The sequence below is a fragment of the Sus scrofa genome, chromosome 7, assembly GCF_054392235.1.
Source record: "Sus scrofa isolate SSC_HxYL_T2T_F1_AM1 chromosome 7, Sscrofa_HxYL_maternal_Yorkshire_Landrace_v2.0, whole genome shotgun sequence".
Lineage (NCBI taxonomy): Eukaryota > Metazoa > Chordata > Mammalia > Artiodactyla > Suidae > Sus > Sus scrofa.
In genome coordinates this window covers 39,493,687-39,507,497 of record NC_139389.1, presented here as the reverse complement: position 1 = coordinate 39,507,497, position 13,811 = coordinate 39,493,687, and the positions used below count along the sequence as shown (strand labels likewise).

Here is a 13,811-nt window from a genome sequence, read left to right as displayed (position 1 = left end):
CCTCAGGAAGAAAAAGAAAGATAACCAAGCTCGGTCCTCAGCCACCCAAACCTTGAGCCCTCTGTGTGACCGCGCCAGCGCCACTCGAAGGCCTCGACATTCCGGCATCCTTCCGAGGTCCTGAATCACTGACACATTTCTGAGCGTCCCTTTTGGGCTGGGACGCCTGTGGGGGTCGTAAAAATGCACTGTGATGACTATCCTTGAAACATCTTTAATCTGGTTAGGGAGGCAGGCGGTGCAGCAAAACCCAGTACCAACAGTGCCCTGAAGTGCAAATCCGTGCCTGGGGAGAGACGGCCTCTGCGCCTGTGCTGTCTCAGGCCGCTGCCCTCCTGGCCCTGAACTGGCCCCGCTCCTCACCGCCGCCGGCGGGTGCCTCCCTACCTCTCAAGCCACTTTATTCTTTTTCTTCAAGTGTACTTATCTGGTTTGTGACAATGTTTTTTCTTTCCTCTTTTTCTTTTTTGGCTACCCTACAGCATATGGAGTTCCCAGGGCCAGGGATCAGATTTGAGACACAGCTGGGACCTATGCAGCAGTGACACCGAATCCCTAACCCACTGTGTCGGGCCGAGGTGCAAACCTGCATCCCAGTGCTCTGGAGACGCTGCCTATCTCATTGCGCCACAGCTGGAACTCCTTCGGTACCTTTTTTTTCTTTTCAGGCTGCACCTGCGGCACATGGAATCAGAGCTGTAGCTGCCGGCCTACGCCACAGCAAATTGGGATCTGAGCCACATCTGCGACCCATACCACAGCTCACAGCAATGCTAAATCTTTAACCCACTGAGCAAGGCCAGGGATCAAACCAGCGTCCTCATGAATACCAATCAGGTTCTTAACCTGAAGAGCTGCAGCAGGTGCTCCCTCCTTCAGTACCTTTTAAATATCAGCCACATGCATGTATTATAACTCAAAGAAAAAAAAAATTCCCAGGATATAAGAATTTCGTTTCCAGAGTTGGCTTTGTAGACTCCTACCCACAGTTGGCTATGGAGGTTGAGACAAATATCCCCTCCAAAGGCACAGAGACAGCTCAAGGCCTCGGGTTTGCCCCCAACCCCCACCCCCTCTACCACAACACTCCGAGTTCCCTGGCATTCTCTCCTGTCCACAAGCCAGCACAGAGGGCTTGGCCTTCCCCTGATGATAAACCTCCCAGGCTCGTCCACCTTCTGCATGTCAGTGAGGGAAGCTATGTGCCCAACGGCAAAATGCAGGACAGCATACGCCCCGCTGCATCCCAGGAACAAGGCACTCACAGGGGGATGGGGAGGTTCAGCTGAAAATCACTAGCTCCAGAACATTTACACAAACCACGCCATTTCAACTGAGTTTACAACAGCTTCCTGACTGTTTAAATCAGGGCAGGCAAGAACAGACTGCCAGACAAATTGTCATTTGGAGGCCCCTAGTGAGCTTAGGCAGTTTTCCACCTGTCCACATAGATAAACAGGCCGCTGTGAGTAATGGACAGGTGGGCCCTGTGGCGCCGGAGCCTGGGCCATTAGCCCTGCGAGCAAGACAGAGCAGGACGTCTGGAAGAGAGAGCTCAGTGCTGCGGCAGGGGTCTTGAGGCCACAGGCTTTCCTCTTACCCACTGGCTACTCAGCTGGGAGCATCAGAAAGAAGCATCTCTGCAAAGAAAGCAGGACAAGGGAAAGTAAAGGAACCCCAGGCAATGAGGGAAGTGTCCGTGAAAACACAGAGCTGAGAGATAGGAGATGACACTTTTTTTTTTTTTTTTCCTGGCTGCACCCATGGCACACAGAAATTCCTGGGCCAGGGACTGAAATCGTATCACAGCAGTGACAAGGCTGGATCCTTAACAGCTAGGCCACCCGGGGACACTGGATCCTTAACAGCTAGGCCACCACTCACATCTTTGAGGGTTCTAGCACAACACTGGCATCCAAAAAAGAGCTCTGCGTGGTTGAGGGTCGCAGACTCCAAAGGAAGCCCAAGCAAAGTCCAAGTCAATTGCTTTCCAAGGGTCTCACATACGAAAAAGCCTGTCCCTCGCTAGCTGGCCAGGTAATTACTCAGCTGCCACTCTGGCCACACAGCACATCTCTGAACAAAATAAACTTCTCTGGGGCTTATTCATTTCAAGGAGGAAAAAACACAGAAACATAGTTGCCTTGTGAGAACGTAATGAAGCCAGCCTGCTTTGCTGCACCCCATGGGAGTCCATGGGAGCCAGAGGTGGTGAGGGCTAAAGCAGCGGCAGCAGGTCAGCTGGGCAGCTTTACCAGGAAGGAGAAGATCAGAGGCATCAAAACACTTGGCATCTCAACCTGAACCAGACTGAGGCCTGCATGCATTACCCACATACTAGCCAGGCAACCACACCCCTGGGCACGGTGAACCCCTAGGCAGACACGCCAGATGTAAGTAACATACCTGCCACCCAAAGTCCATAATGTCTGAGGCCAGCAGCATTTCACACACTAACTGAATGTCATTAACTGGAGGGGACCTGTGGTCTTGGCTCCCAAGAAGTAGCACTGAAGGTTGATTAGGCCACCCACCCTAAGATGCCTTTCAGGGCATCAGCAAGCTCCCCTCTGAGTTCCAAACCCACGCTCAAGTGTCCTGACTCCTTGAACACCCTGCAGCTGTCCTCCTCTCACAAGATCTGTTTTCAGCTTGCAGGCCATTTTCTGGTCTAAATAATTTTGAATTCCCTTCCTTTTGCCTTATAATCCTGGTTTTTAGATTTTATTTTTGCTTTGAGCCTGTGAGGCACCCACGGAAATGTATTTCTTAAGACAATGGCCTAGAACCCAACCCCCCTGCAGAACCCACCAGGATTATGATAAGGACAATGATCAACTTTGAGAAATTCTTAGAAATTCAGATTTCATTCTAGTTCAATAGCTAAAAAAAATGTGTGTATGTATAGAGGCATGTGTATACATGTACACAAGTATGTAGGTGTGTACATACCTAGGCAGGTACGTATAAAAAGTCATCTGACACAGCTTAACAGAAAAAATCAAGGGGAAAAATGAGATGAGAAAAGCAGGTGGCAATAGTGGCGAAAGAGAAAGGAAGTTTAAAGTCAGGTAAGAAGGTATATTTGTAAGATAAAGCAAGTGTAGAATGGAATTTTTTTATTGGCGCAATGTCGTGTTGGTGTCATGTGAACAACAAAGCGATTCAGTCATACACACATCTGTCTACATGAATACCCATCTCTCTGTCTACAGGCAGAGACGGGAATTTTAAATTTCTCTCACAGGAGAAGTAACTGCGTACAAACAGAGGACGCTCAGGCGCTCTCTCAAGCTCTGCCAGTACCTGCCTGGCTCCCTTTCTCTCCTCTGAGGGGTCTCCCCAGGCTGTCCCCACAACTGTGGTCCCAGGCCTCACCCTGCCCTATCCCTCTTCTCAGCTTTATTTTTCTCATTAACCCTCTTACCAGCAACTAGCACACTACCCATCTGACTTACTGTATTCTTTTGGGTCTCTTTCCTCGCTAGCCTTCTAGAAAGTTCCAGGAGGCAGGGGATTTTGTCTGTTTTGTTCACTGCTCAACCCCAGTGCTTAGAACAGTGCCTGGAACATAGCAGGTACGCAACAAATTAGTTGACTGAATGAATACTGAAAATAAAAATATACCTCAGTTTTATATTATTCCCAATTATGTGACAATACCTCTACTTGCTTCTCAAATATAAGTACTTAAACTAACATAAAATTAACAACTATTTCCTAAATTATATAAAATCACTTAGTCTGTATCCTACTGATGCCCTTACTAGGGAAAAAAAAAAAAAAGAGATACAAAACCTGAACCAAAGTATATAAAGGATGTCCCAGAAAGTGTTTCCTTCTTTGATTCTCAGCATTTATATGCACTGGAATAAAAAAGCAAAGTGTAATAAAACAAAAAAGAGGAAAAAAGAAATTCTCATCTTGCTAGGCATTTTACACAGAGCACAAAGGCCCTACATGGTGCCTGATGGCACAGCTAGAAAGGACCAGGTAGTCTGTGAAAGGACCAGGGACAGATACTATGGGTGGTGGCATGTGGTGGGGGGCTAACACCACGAGCAGTAAAATGTTCTGTAGAATATACCAGTGGGTACACCCCAGCAAAAACAGTAAAAAGAACAGAAAAATCCTGGTGGAGAAGGCTAAGAATGAAAGGCCTCTCCTGGAGTTCCCATTGTGGCACAGCGGAAATGAATCTGACTAGGAACCATGAGGTTGCAGGTTCAATCCCTGGCCTTGCTCAGTGGGTTAAGGATCCAGCATTGCCGTGAGCTGTGGTGTAGATCGCAGACGCGGCTTGGATCCCGTGTTGCTGTGGCTCTGGCGTAGGCCGGCAGCTACAGCTCTGATTAGACACATAGCCTGGGAACCTCTGCATGTCACAAGTACAGCCCTAAAAAGCAAACAAACAAACAAACAAACAAACAAACAAAACAAAAAAAAAACCAAAAACCACAAAAAACAAACAAAAAACCAAAAAAACCCACAAACAAACAAACAAACAAAAAAGCTTCTCCTAGTGCCTCAGTGGGTTAAGGAACTGGCATCGTCACTGTGGTGGTGCAAGTTCTATCCAGGGCTCAGAAGCTTCCACACGCCAAGGGCTCGGCCAGAAAAAGAGAAAGAAAAGTCTTGATGCCACCAGTAAAAATAGGAATGAAGAGGAAATAGACATGAGAAAAGGAGGACGAAGGTAAAAAGAAAGAGCGTGGATGAAACGGGGAGAAAGAGCAGAGAGGACATAAAAGAGATGAAAATAAAAAAGCATGATAAGTAAAAAGACAGGAAAAGCAGCAATGAGAAGCACAGAAAAGGAGTTCCCGTGGTGGCGCAGTGGTTAACGAATCCGACTAGGAACCATGAGGTTGCGGGTTCGATCCCTGCCCTTGCTCAGTGGGTTAACGATCCGGCGTTGCCATGAGCTGTGGTGTAGGTTGCAGACGCGGCTCGGATCATGGCGCAGTGGAAATGAATTGACTAGGAACTGTGAGGTTGTGGGTTTGATCCCTGGCCTCACTCATTGGGTTGGGGATCCGGCGTTGCTGTGAACTGTGGTGTAGGTCACAGATGTGGCTCTGATCTGGCGTGGCTGTGGCTGTGGCGTAGACCGGTGGCTACAGTTCCAATTAGACCCCTAGCCTGGGAACCTCCATATGCCTCAGGTGCGTCCCTAAAAAGCAAAACAACAACAACAAAACAACAACAACAAAAGAGACCAGGAGAGAGGGCAGGGGGTCAGGGTGGGACTGAACACACAATCTTCCTCACTAGCCAACTGCAGGGCCAGCTTACTCACCACACTGTGCTGTTCCTTCCCTTAGCACCCAGGCCATGGAAATGCCTGTAGATATGTATATTTTTTAATTGAGGCTAAAAAAATCACTTGGGGGAGTTCCCGTAGTGGCGCGGTGGTTAACGAATCCGATTAGGAACCATGAGGTTGCGGGTTCGGTCCCTGGCCTTGCTCAGTGGGTTAACGATCTGGCGTTGCCGTGAGCTGTGGTGTAGGTCGCAGACGTGGCTTGGATCTGGCATTGCTGTGGCTCTGGCATAGGCCGGTGGCTACAGCTCCGATTCAACCCCTAGCCTGGGAACCTCCATATGCCGCGGGAGCGGCCCAAGAAATAGCAAAAAAACCAAAAAAAAAAAAAAAAAAAAAAAAAAAAATCACTTGGATTTACCAGCTACAAAGGCCAAAATTGTTCATGCAGGACTGTCTATAAAAGAAACATGAAAAGCAAAGCAGGAGTTCCCGTCGTGGCACAGTGGTTAACGAATCCGACTAGGAATCATGAGGTTGCGGGTTCGGTTCCTGGCCTTGCTCAGTGGGTTGACAATCCGGTGTTGCTGTGGCTCTGACGTAGGGCTCCAATTCGACCCCTAGCCTGGGAACCTCCATATGCTGTGGGAGCGGCCCAAGAAATGGCAGAAAGATAAAAAAACAAAAAACAAAAAAAAAGCAAAGCCAAGCCAAAACATCCTCAGTATTAACTAGACTCTCACTTAAATTTAGAGGTTCTAGGAGAAATCCTGTATATACCCAGAAGCAATGTCAACAGACACTCCAGGCTCCAATCTGCTCCAGAGTGTCACATTCTTTGGGGAGGGGGGGTGTTGCTCAGCAAAAATGACTACACAGCCTGCCTGTTTACATGGCAAAGAACAAGGCGTAAGGCAGAGCTGATGTAGAAAGTTTAGCCATCTTCCATAGAAACTCAAGCCCAAATCTCTCTGTTTTACATTTAAGACATTCTTCTTGCACACTCAACCCTCAAGGGTTAAAAGCAACTAAAACCTCTGTGGAATTGAACCAATCAGTGTTTCTCTTGATGACATCATGCCTCCAACTGGACAGCTTGCTGGAAAGGGCGAGGTGTCTGGGACCTGGCCTGGAAGGGGGCCCTCCTGGCTGCGGCCACTTCACGGCTCAAGGAGGGAGGGATTCAAGGGCCAAGGGTCCTCTCAGCTACTATCTCAGACGAAACCAGGACATTCCCCAAATCCCTGACCAGAAATGATTTGTGCTTTGTACAAAATGCAGACAAGCCATGTCCCTGCTCTTCATCCATTTCTCACTAGTTTAATATTTATGAAAGTTGATTATGAAACACAAATTTATCGCTTAAGCCTTCAGCCAAATTCTAAAGGACTCAAATGTTCATGCTAAGCAGACAAGCAGCCTTCTGCGGTTTTCTCTTTCCTAAGCTTCAATCTCATTCAAAGGCAGGTGCATGAGAGAGCTATCTGACTTTTTATATGTTCACACCACAATCTGACCTGGAGCTTATTTTTGTTCTTCTTGTGTGTTTACTTCAGACGTGAGCTGTCGCTGTACGTGTCCCTGGGGGTGCACTGCGCAGGGACAGAGACGGGCAATATGGGTAGGAGGTTACTACCCTAGAGTTGGAAGTGGGAGAAGCTTCAAGGTAACTGATGAATTTTCCTGCTTCCCAGCACCCTGCATATCCATGCCTTCTGGTTCATCTGCAAATGAAGATTAATTCACAATTCCATGCGAGAGCCATGTGCACTGCTCCAGCACACAGCCATCTATGCTTGCTTAGAGTGGAGAGAAACCGTGCTGGGCATGTCTGGATCACTCAGGGTCCCTGCAGGAGAAGAATGGCATATTCGAACTGGGGAACTGAAGGAGCTTCATAAACAGATTATTTATACAGGTTTGGGTAGGGGACAGAGAGAGTAACCGGGATAGGATCTGGTCAGAGCCAGAGCCCCAGGCCCAGAATACAGAGAGAACAGCTATTGGAAAGGGTCTCTCACAGGCCAGGTGGTCTTCAGTGGAGGGACACAGCCAAGTCAAGATTTCCTTGGCCTGGTGATGCAGTCCACACAGGTCAGCCTCCTGGGACACAGAGGTAGGGAGAGAGGGTAGGGCACATGGAAAACTGGAAAACGCCCTACACAGGGTATAACAATGCCCCCCACGCCCCCGTTTTTTTTTAGGGCTATACCTGAGGCATATGGAAGTTCTCAGGCTACGGGTTGAACTGGAGCTGCAGCTGCCGGCCTACACCACAGCCACAGCAACATGGGATCCTTAAACCACTGAGCACGGCCAGGGGTCAAACCTGCATTCTCATGGATACTAGTCGGGTTTGTAACCTGCTGAGTCACAATAGGAACTCCCTAACAGTTGAGGAATCGTTTAAAGAACCACAAACAAACTTTATGATACAATCAGGGAACAGAATACTAGGCTTCTTAGGCAAATCCTGCAGGACATCATTTATATGTGGAATATAAAATACGATACAAATCAAGTTATCCGTAAAACAAAAACAGACTCAGAGACATAGAGAACAAATTTGTGTTTGCCAAGGGGGTGAGGAGGAGGGGAGGACTGGGAGTTTGGGGTTAGCAGGTGCAAACTAGTATATGGTGAATGGATAAACAACATGGTCCTACCGGACAGCACAGGGAGCGCTCCTCAATACCCTGGGGTAAACCATGATGGAAAGGAATATGAAAAAGAATATACACATAGGTATAACCAAGGCACTTTGCTGAACAGCAGAAATTAACATATTGTAAATCAACTTCAATAAAATTTTAATTAAAAAAAACTATACCTTTTAGAATGAGGATCTGACTCTAGATCTTACTGACAATGCTGCAGTGAGATGTCCATAATATGCAGCAATTAGGTAAGAAAAGCAAATTATAAATCAGTCAATGTACTAGTCAAATTTAGACCCCAAATTGGAGTTGTAGCTGCCGGCCTACACCACAGCCACAGCAATGCGGGATCCAAGCCGCATCTGCAACCTACACCGTAGCTCACGGCAACAGCGAATCCTTAACCCACTGAGCAAGGCCAGGGATCGAACCCGCAACCTCATGGTTCCTAGTCGCATTCGTTAACCACTGAGCCACGATGGGAAATCCTGGAACACTTTTAATTTAAAAGCAAACTCCATTCCTTCCTTGTTGCCACAAGTATAGCAGAAAATAGGGAGACCGGAGTGTCACTAGCAGATATTGTCTTAGAGGGTCTCCCTAACCAGGCCACCTTGTCCAGGTTACTCAACAAGGGCCACAGGAACCCGCCGTGAGGAGCAGGCTGAGTTTGGAGAAAGGGAGTTGTGCCCCATCAGCTGTGCGCAGTCCCCAGCTATATCCAGAGTCAGCCCAACACCCACGCCATCAAGTCCGTAGCCAGTGCCGGCGGTGACGGAGAGGAGTTCGTCGGAACGATAAACAGTATCGAGGGCTGCGGAGTGCCCTCTAACCTCTATTCTCTCAGGGAGCTGGCCAGAAAGGCTCATTAATTTCTCAAAGAACAATGGGGGGTGCCTGCCCTACTTTCCGGGCTCTGGGGGCTTTTCCATCCCGGGTGGGGCAGAGGGCTTGGGCTCTACTGCTTCCCGCTGCCCTGCCATGGACCGTCCCCTCAGTGCTGCCCTTTTAAGTTCTGAAGACACTCTGGGGCCCAACTTTCTCTCCAAAGCTCTAGGCACGATAATAATATTAATACCGACATATTAGGTATTACACAGGTTAGGAACCACGCTGGGCACTTGAACATGTATCTAATTGGTACAAACACAGCTTTGTCTGCCAGTTTCACAAACAAGTAGGACAACGCCGAGGCTCCCCGGGCCATCTGCGGATGACGGTGGACCCAGTGGACTCTGTGCTCCTTCCCTGAGCAGCCTGGCCCACTCACACACAGCTCCACCTGTGCTGGGGTCACAGCCGCCCAGGTCCCTGGAGCCTTCCTCTTCCTTCCAGGCCCCAAGGTCAAGAGCTGAGCTAGGCCCAAGCTCCTTCACTATAGGCCCGTCTACATCCTGGGGATCTTTGGAGGACAAAGGGAAAAAATGGTCAAGCACAAGACAGAGGCAAAGCAGCCTTCAGGCACAGGGCAGGGGCGGGGGTGGGGGCGGGGAGCGGCTACTAAGACCCTGCTTTAGGGAAATCTGCTCAACCTTGTGTTTAGGGCCCACCAGTGGGGGAAACTCTTCAGCGAGAGATATCCACAAAACCTAGTACATATGACTCAGAAACAATGCTGAAGGATTACACCTAAAGGGCTCCGTTAATGTTTACTATGCAAGCAAAGATTGATCCTCTGAATTCTTTCCAGTAAGACCTCAATTGCCTTTAGCTTTTTCAAATTTAAACTAAAACAGTGCTTCTGGCAGTCAGCCACAGGACAGCCTGGCCCAGGACACCTAGACCTCCAACAGTCCTGGGTTCACTGTAGCCACCGGCAATCTCTACCCGCAAAGGAAGTCTCGGCCTGTGAACCTCCTCTCACTAAGATGCCAAGAGACCACTGACGAACCAGCCCAACTTCGACCAAGCAGGGCTGTGCCTTGGTGATTTCATGTTTCCTTTGCAGGAGGACATGGTGGAGCCCACACCGTAGCGTGGCAATGCAGCATGACGCCCTACCGACCTCCTGGGGTACAGGATGGGCTCAGGACAGAGCCATTCATTAGACTGGGAAGGCTATCCTCTATCCAGCCCATTTGAAGGATTCTGACACACTGTGTTGACCGCAAATCAAAGACTCACTTCTCAGCCTCAGTTCAAGATCCTCTCACTGTCTGGTCCAATCTCACTTTCTGCCTGGATTTCTTATTCTCTTAAACACCACACTCTATAGAAACCAATGATCTAAACTCTCCCTGCTCCATGCCTTTGCTCATGCTGTTCTCTTCACCTCAATGCCCTTTCTGCACCCCAGCAGCTTCAATCCGGTTCTCTAATTCAATGTCTCTGTGACCTTTCCCGAAACCCCGCTCCACCCTCTCAGACCCCAGGTCTCTGCCCACCCAACCCCGCTGAGAGTCTTCTCTATTGACCCCCTCTGCCATGTGAGAGAGGACTGTGTTTATCTTACACTTAAGCTGCCTTATCCTACGCTTGGCTATAAGTTAGTACAACTCTGTATTGAAAAACAGGTGGAGCTCACCTTCCTACAAACACCCACCATGCTCTCCCAGGGCCCAGGAGCTCTGAGTGCAAAGCAACCTTCCTTAAGCAGCCTACCATCTGGCAGAGGCTTGCCAACCTAAACAGTGAAAACCTTCTATTGTACAGGATTTTCCTGTCCCTGTCCCTGGCCAAACAGAGTCCTGAGCCTCATCTTATCTGGAGATGAGTGCTTTAGGAATTGCCCCCATCCTATTCCCACTGGGAATGGGATTAGCTTTGGTTTATGTAACTTTGCAGCTGCGACCTGAATGAGCAGGGCAGGGCACTTAGCCTGGGATTGTTCAAATGGATATGTCAGCTGCGGTGGTCCCCTCCTCTCTGAGAGCTAAATTCATCTCTTGCAAACGTTCTAGGGATACAGTCCAATTCAAAGTCAGCCTTCTCCTGGCCAGAAGCCTGCAAGGGTAGTCCTGTAACATTCCTCGGGTGTTTACCAATCTGTGAGAGACACATTCTTCTGCTCGTGTCACAGGTCACTGAAAAAACATTCGGACACATATATCTAACTATTCTCTAACAATGGTTATGAAAGGAACCTGGACCTCAGACTCCAAACGTTTTCTCCTCACTCATCTCTCTGTCCTGACTGCCCAGCCCCTGCCCTGCCAAGCTGGATGTGGGATGGGCAGGACGCTTCTGCCAGGAGAACATGCAATCTTCCGGGGAAACACAGCAAGAGGAATCATGGAGCAGCGGGAAACAACACTCTCCCTCTGATCCCCTTTCAGCAGCTTCTCCCAAGGCCCTCCCCTAGCCTGCCCAGCTCTCCTCTTCCTCCTGCAGGCCCTCAGGAGGTGTTCCAGCTTTCCCGAAGCATCTTCAGCATGAGCCCGGCTCCCACAGTGGGCTGACGGGATCCAAATATTTCCAAGCAGCATGTCATTCCTAGGAAGTGCCCCTCCCTGGGCCCTGCTCTGCTGGGGCCCCCACCCTACAGATTAACCAAGAGTGGACCTGTCTTCCGCCAGCCAGGCAGGAAGAGCCCCTGCCATGGATCCCTGGGGCCTGCCCCCCTCACGGCCGTCAGAAACACTCTGGTCTCCATGAGGAGGAGCCAGGGAGACCCTGGCCCACGTCTTGGTCCCAGGAGTGGGCGCACAGCAGAGCCCGGGGGGCTTGGCCTGTCCCGTGGTCTTACCTCATCCCACTCCGAGGCAAAGGAAGGCGACTTCTCCAGCCTCTTCTTGCCGATGCTGCAGTTGGATAAGGACTCGCTCCGGCTCCCCATCGTCACGTCCTCTGTGGGTGAGCAGGTCAGCAGATCAGAGTCAGACTTGGACAAGCTGCGGCTGAGTTTGAGCTCCGCTTTGGGTCTGCTGGTGGGAGGGGCTCGGCTTCTGGCCCCGCTCCGGTCTCCTTCTTCCTCGGCACCGCCAGGGCGCGTTGATGCCGTGCGAGGCAGAGTTTCGGGATGTGTCTGGCGGTGGGTGGTGGGCAGACTCGTGGGGTAGCCCGCTCTCTTGCTCTGGTCCAGCACACGGGCCGGGGAGGCCCCGGCAGCAGGCACGCCCGTCTCCTCCAGCTGCATGCTGGCCCCGGGGCAGGCGCCCTGTGCGGGGGACCCTTCTGAATGGCTCTGGCCAGGGGCTGAGAGCAGCTGGAAAGGGTCCTGCCCCACCTCGCACACGGGGGAGGAGCCGTGGAGGAGACCTGAGAACTGCTCAGGGACCTGCCCGTCCTGGCCCTCCGCAGAGTCCTGGCTCCGGCTGCCGCTGCTCCGCCTGCGGTCTTGGAGTGGACGGAGAGACAGAGAAACACAAAATTAAACGTGGCAAAAATCAACAAAGTTCCAACGCAGCGAGCGTACAGCTGGCCGAGCAGAGGAATTCAGAGGCAGAGGGAAAGAGAGAGGCTGGACAGGCTGGGGAGAGGCAGGGGGAGAGAAGAGGACAGAGGAAGGAAGAAAACAGTTTCATATTGTTCTTAATGTCCAATTTGTGCCCAAAGTCAGAGACTTATGAAATTCCAAACACTGGCCTGATAAACGCTAACTGGCAGCGCTCTCGCTGTTAGATTTCTGTTAACGTTAAGGACTAGACCTTGCTATAAAAGGCGAGAAGAGGTGCTAACTGCATCCTCCACAAGTGAGGGGAGAGAGAGTGAGTTCAAAGCGAGAGAGAGAAAGTGAGAGAGGGAGGGGGCGGGAGGGCGCCAGCCAGCAAGCACGAGGCGCGAGACTCACTCCTGGAACATCTGATACATTTCCATGAAGGCCAAGTGGTATTTAGAGCCGCCCGCCCGCCCTCCCTTCCTCTGGCAAGCGGCACCAGAGAGAAAAAAAATGGAAGTCATGGTCCACAACCTGCGACTTCTGGAATTCCTTAACCCAATGTGCAAAACAAAACAGAGAGAAACAACTGCTTCCTTCCTCAGACGGGGGCGATTCCAAGTTCCACGCCTCATCCTTCCTTCCTCAGGGAGCACAGGCTTCTCTCTCTTTTTTTTTTTTTGGAGAATGTGCACATCTCACTCCTTTCAAAGCCTCCCAGCTGCTCCTATTTGTTTAAGTTTAACTTTAGTTGATCCACTGAAATCAAAATGGTCTGATCTGTCAGTGCCAAGAGACACGTGCAGTTCTCTCAGGCCATCCTCATCTCCCAGCTACCACTGTCCCCTCATCCAAGGTATCAAACGCCTCTGCCCTGAACAAGCATAAATAACTGACCAAATCAGAGTCCAACATCAGTATCACCCCGGGACACCCAAGGGCTCGCTGTGCATTGACTCCCAGACCCACTAGAGATTTAAACCCACGTCAGCAGGCTAGGTAACAACCCTGCATCCAGCACGAGCACACACTCCAACAAGACTAATAATCAACTGTACTTTCTCTGAAAGTGGAATCTCTGGGATATGCACCAGATGATTCCTCAATCTGCCTAAAGTGCCCCAAACTGTTCATGAGATCAGAGAATCTTGGAACCCAAAGGGTCAAGTTCAACTATTTTTGCAAATGAGAAATCTCAGGCCCTCAGTGGTCTGTCTGAGGTGGGGCAGTGGGGGTGGAGAAGGCATTAACCCAGGCGTCTGGACACCTGGCTCTGGTCCTGGCTGTGCTGCTCTTGCTGTGTGGCCTTGGCAGTGATCTCAAACTTTGCTGGGCTTCACTATCTAAAATAAGGAGGTTGGCTGCGTGGTCCTTAAAAACTCCTTTTATGATCTGCTAGCGATGAGAATCCAAGTCTCCACCACCCCGGGCTGGCTCCCTTCCCTTTGGCGGTGCTAGAGAGCCCTGCCTGGGGGCCTCTCCCAGACTCCCTCTCACCAGGTGGCTGCAGCCCCCAGGACCTTTCTTGGAGTTCAATTCTGCCACTGAACAGGCAACCAGGCGGAGTGGGGCGGGG

General features: G+C 50.3%; 1 protein-coding gene across 23 annotated transcripts in view; it reads right to left on the bottom strand.

Annotated features, from left to right (window-relative positions):
- Positions 1–13,811, bottom strand: part of ANKS1A (ankyrin repeat and sterile alpha motif domain containing 1A) — a 183,530-nt gene that overhangs the window by 54,592 nt on the left and 115,127 nt on the right. For 17 of the 23 annotated variants that reach the window (XM_084966597.1, XM_084966601.1, XM_084966603.1 and 14 more), the window contains 1 exon segment: positions 11,606–12,195. In XM_084966597.1, coding sequence (XP_084822723.1) covers positions 11,606–12,195 — 590 coding nt within the window. 23 annotated transcript variants of the gene reach the window in all.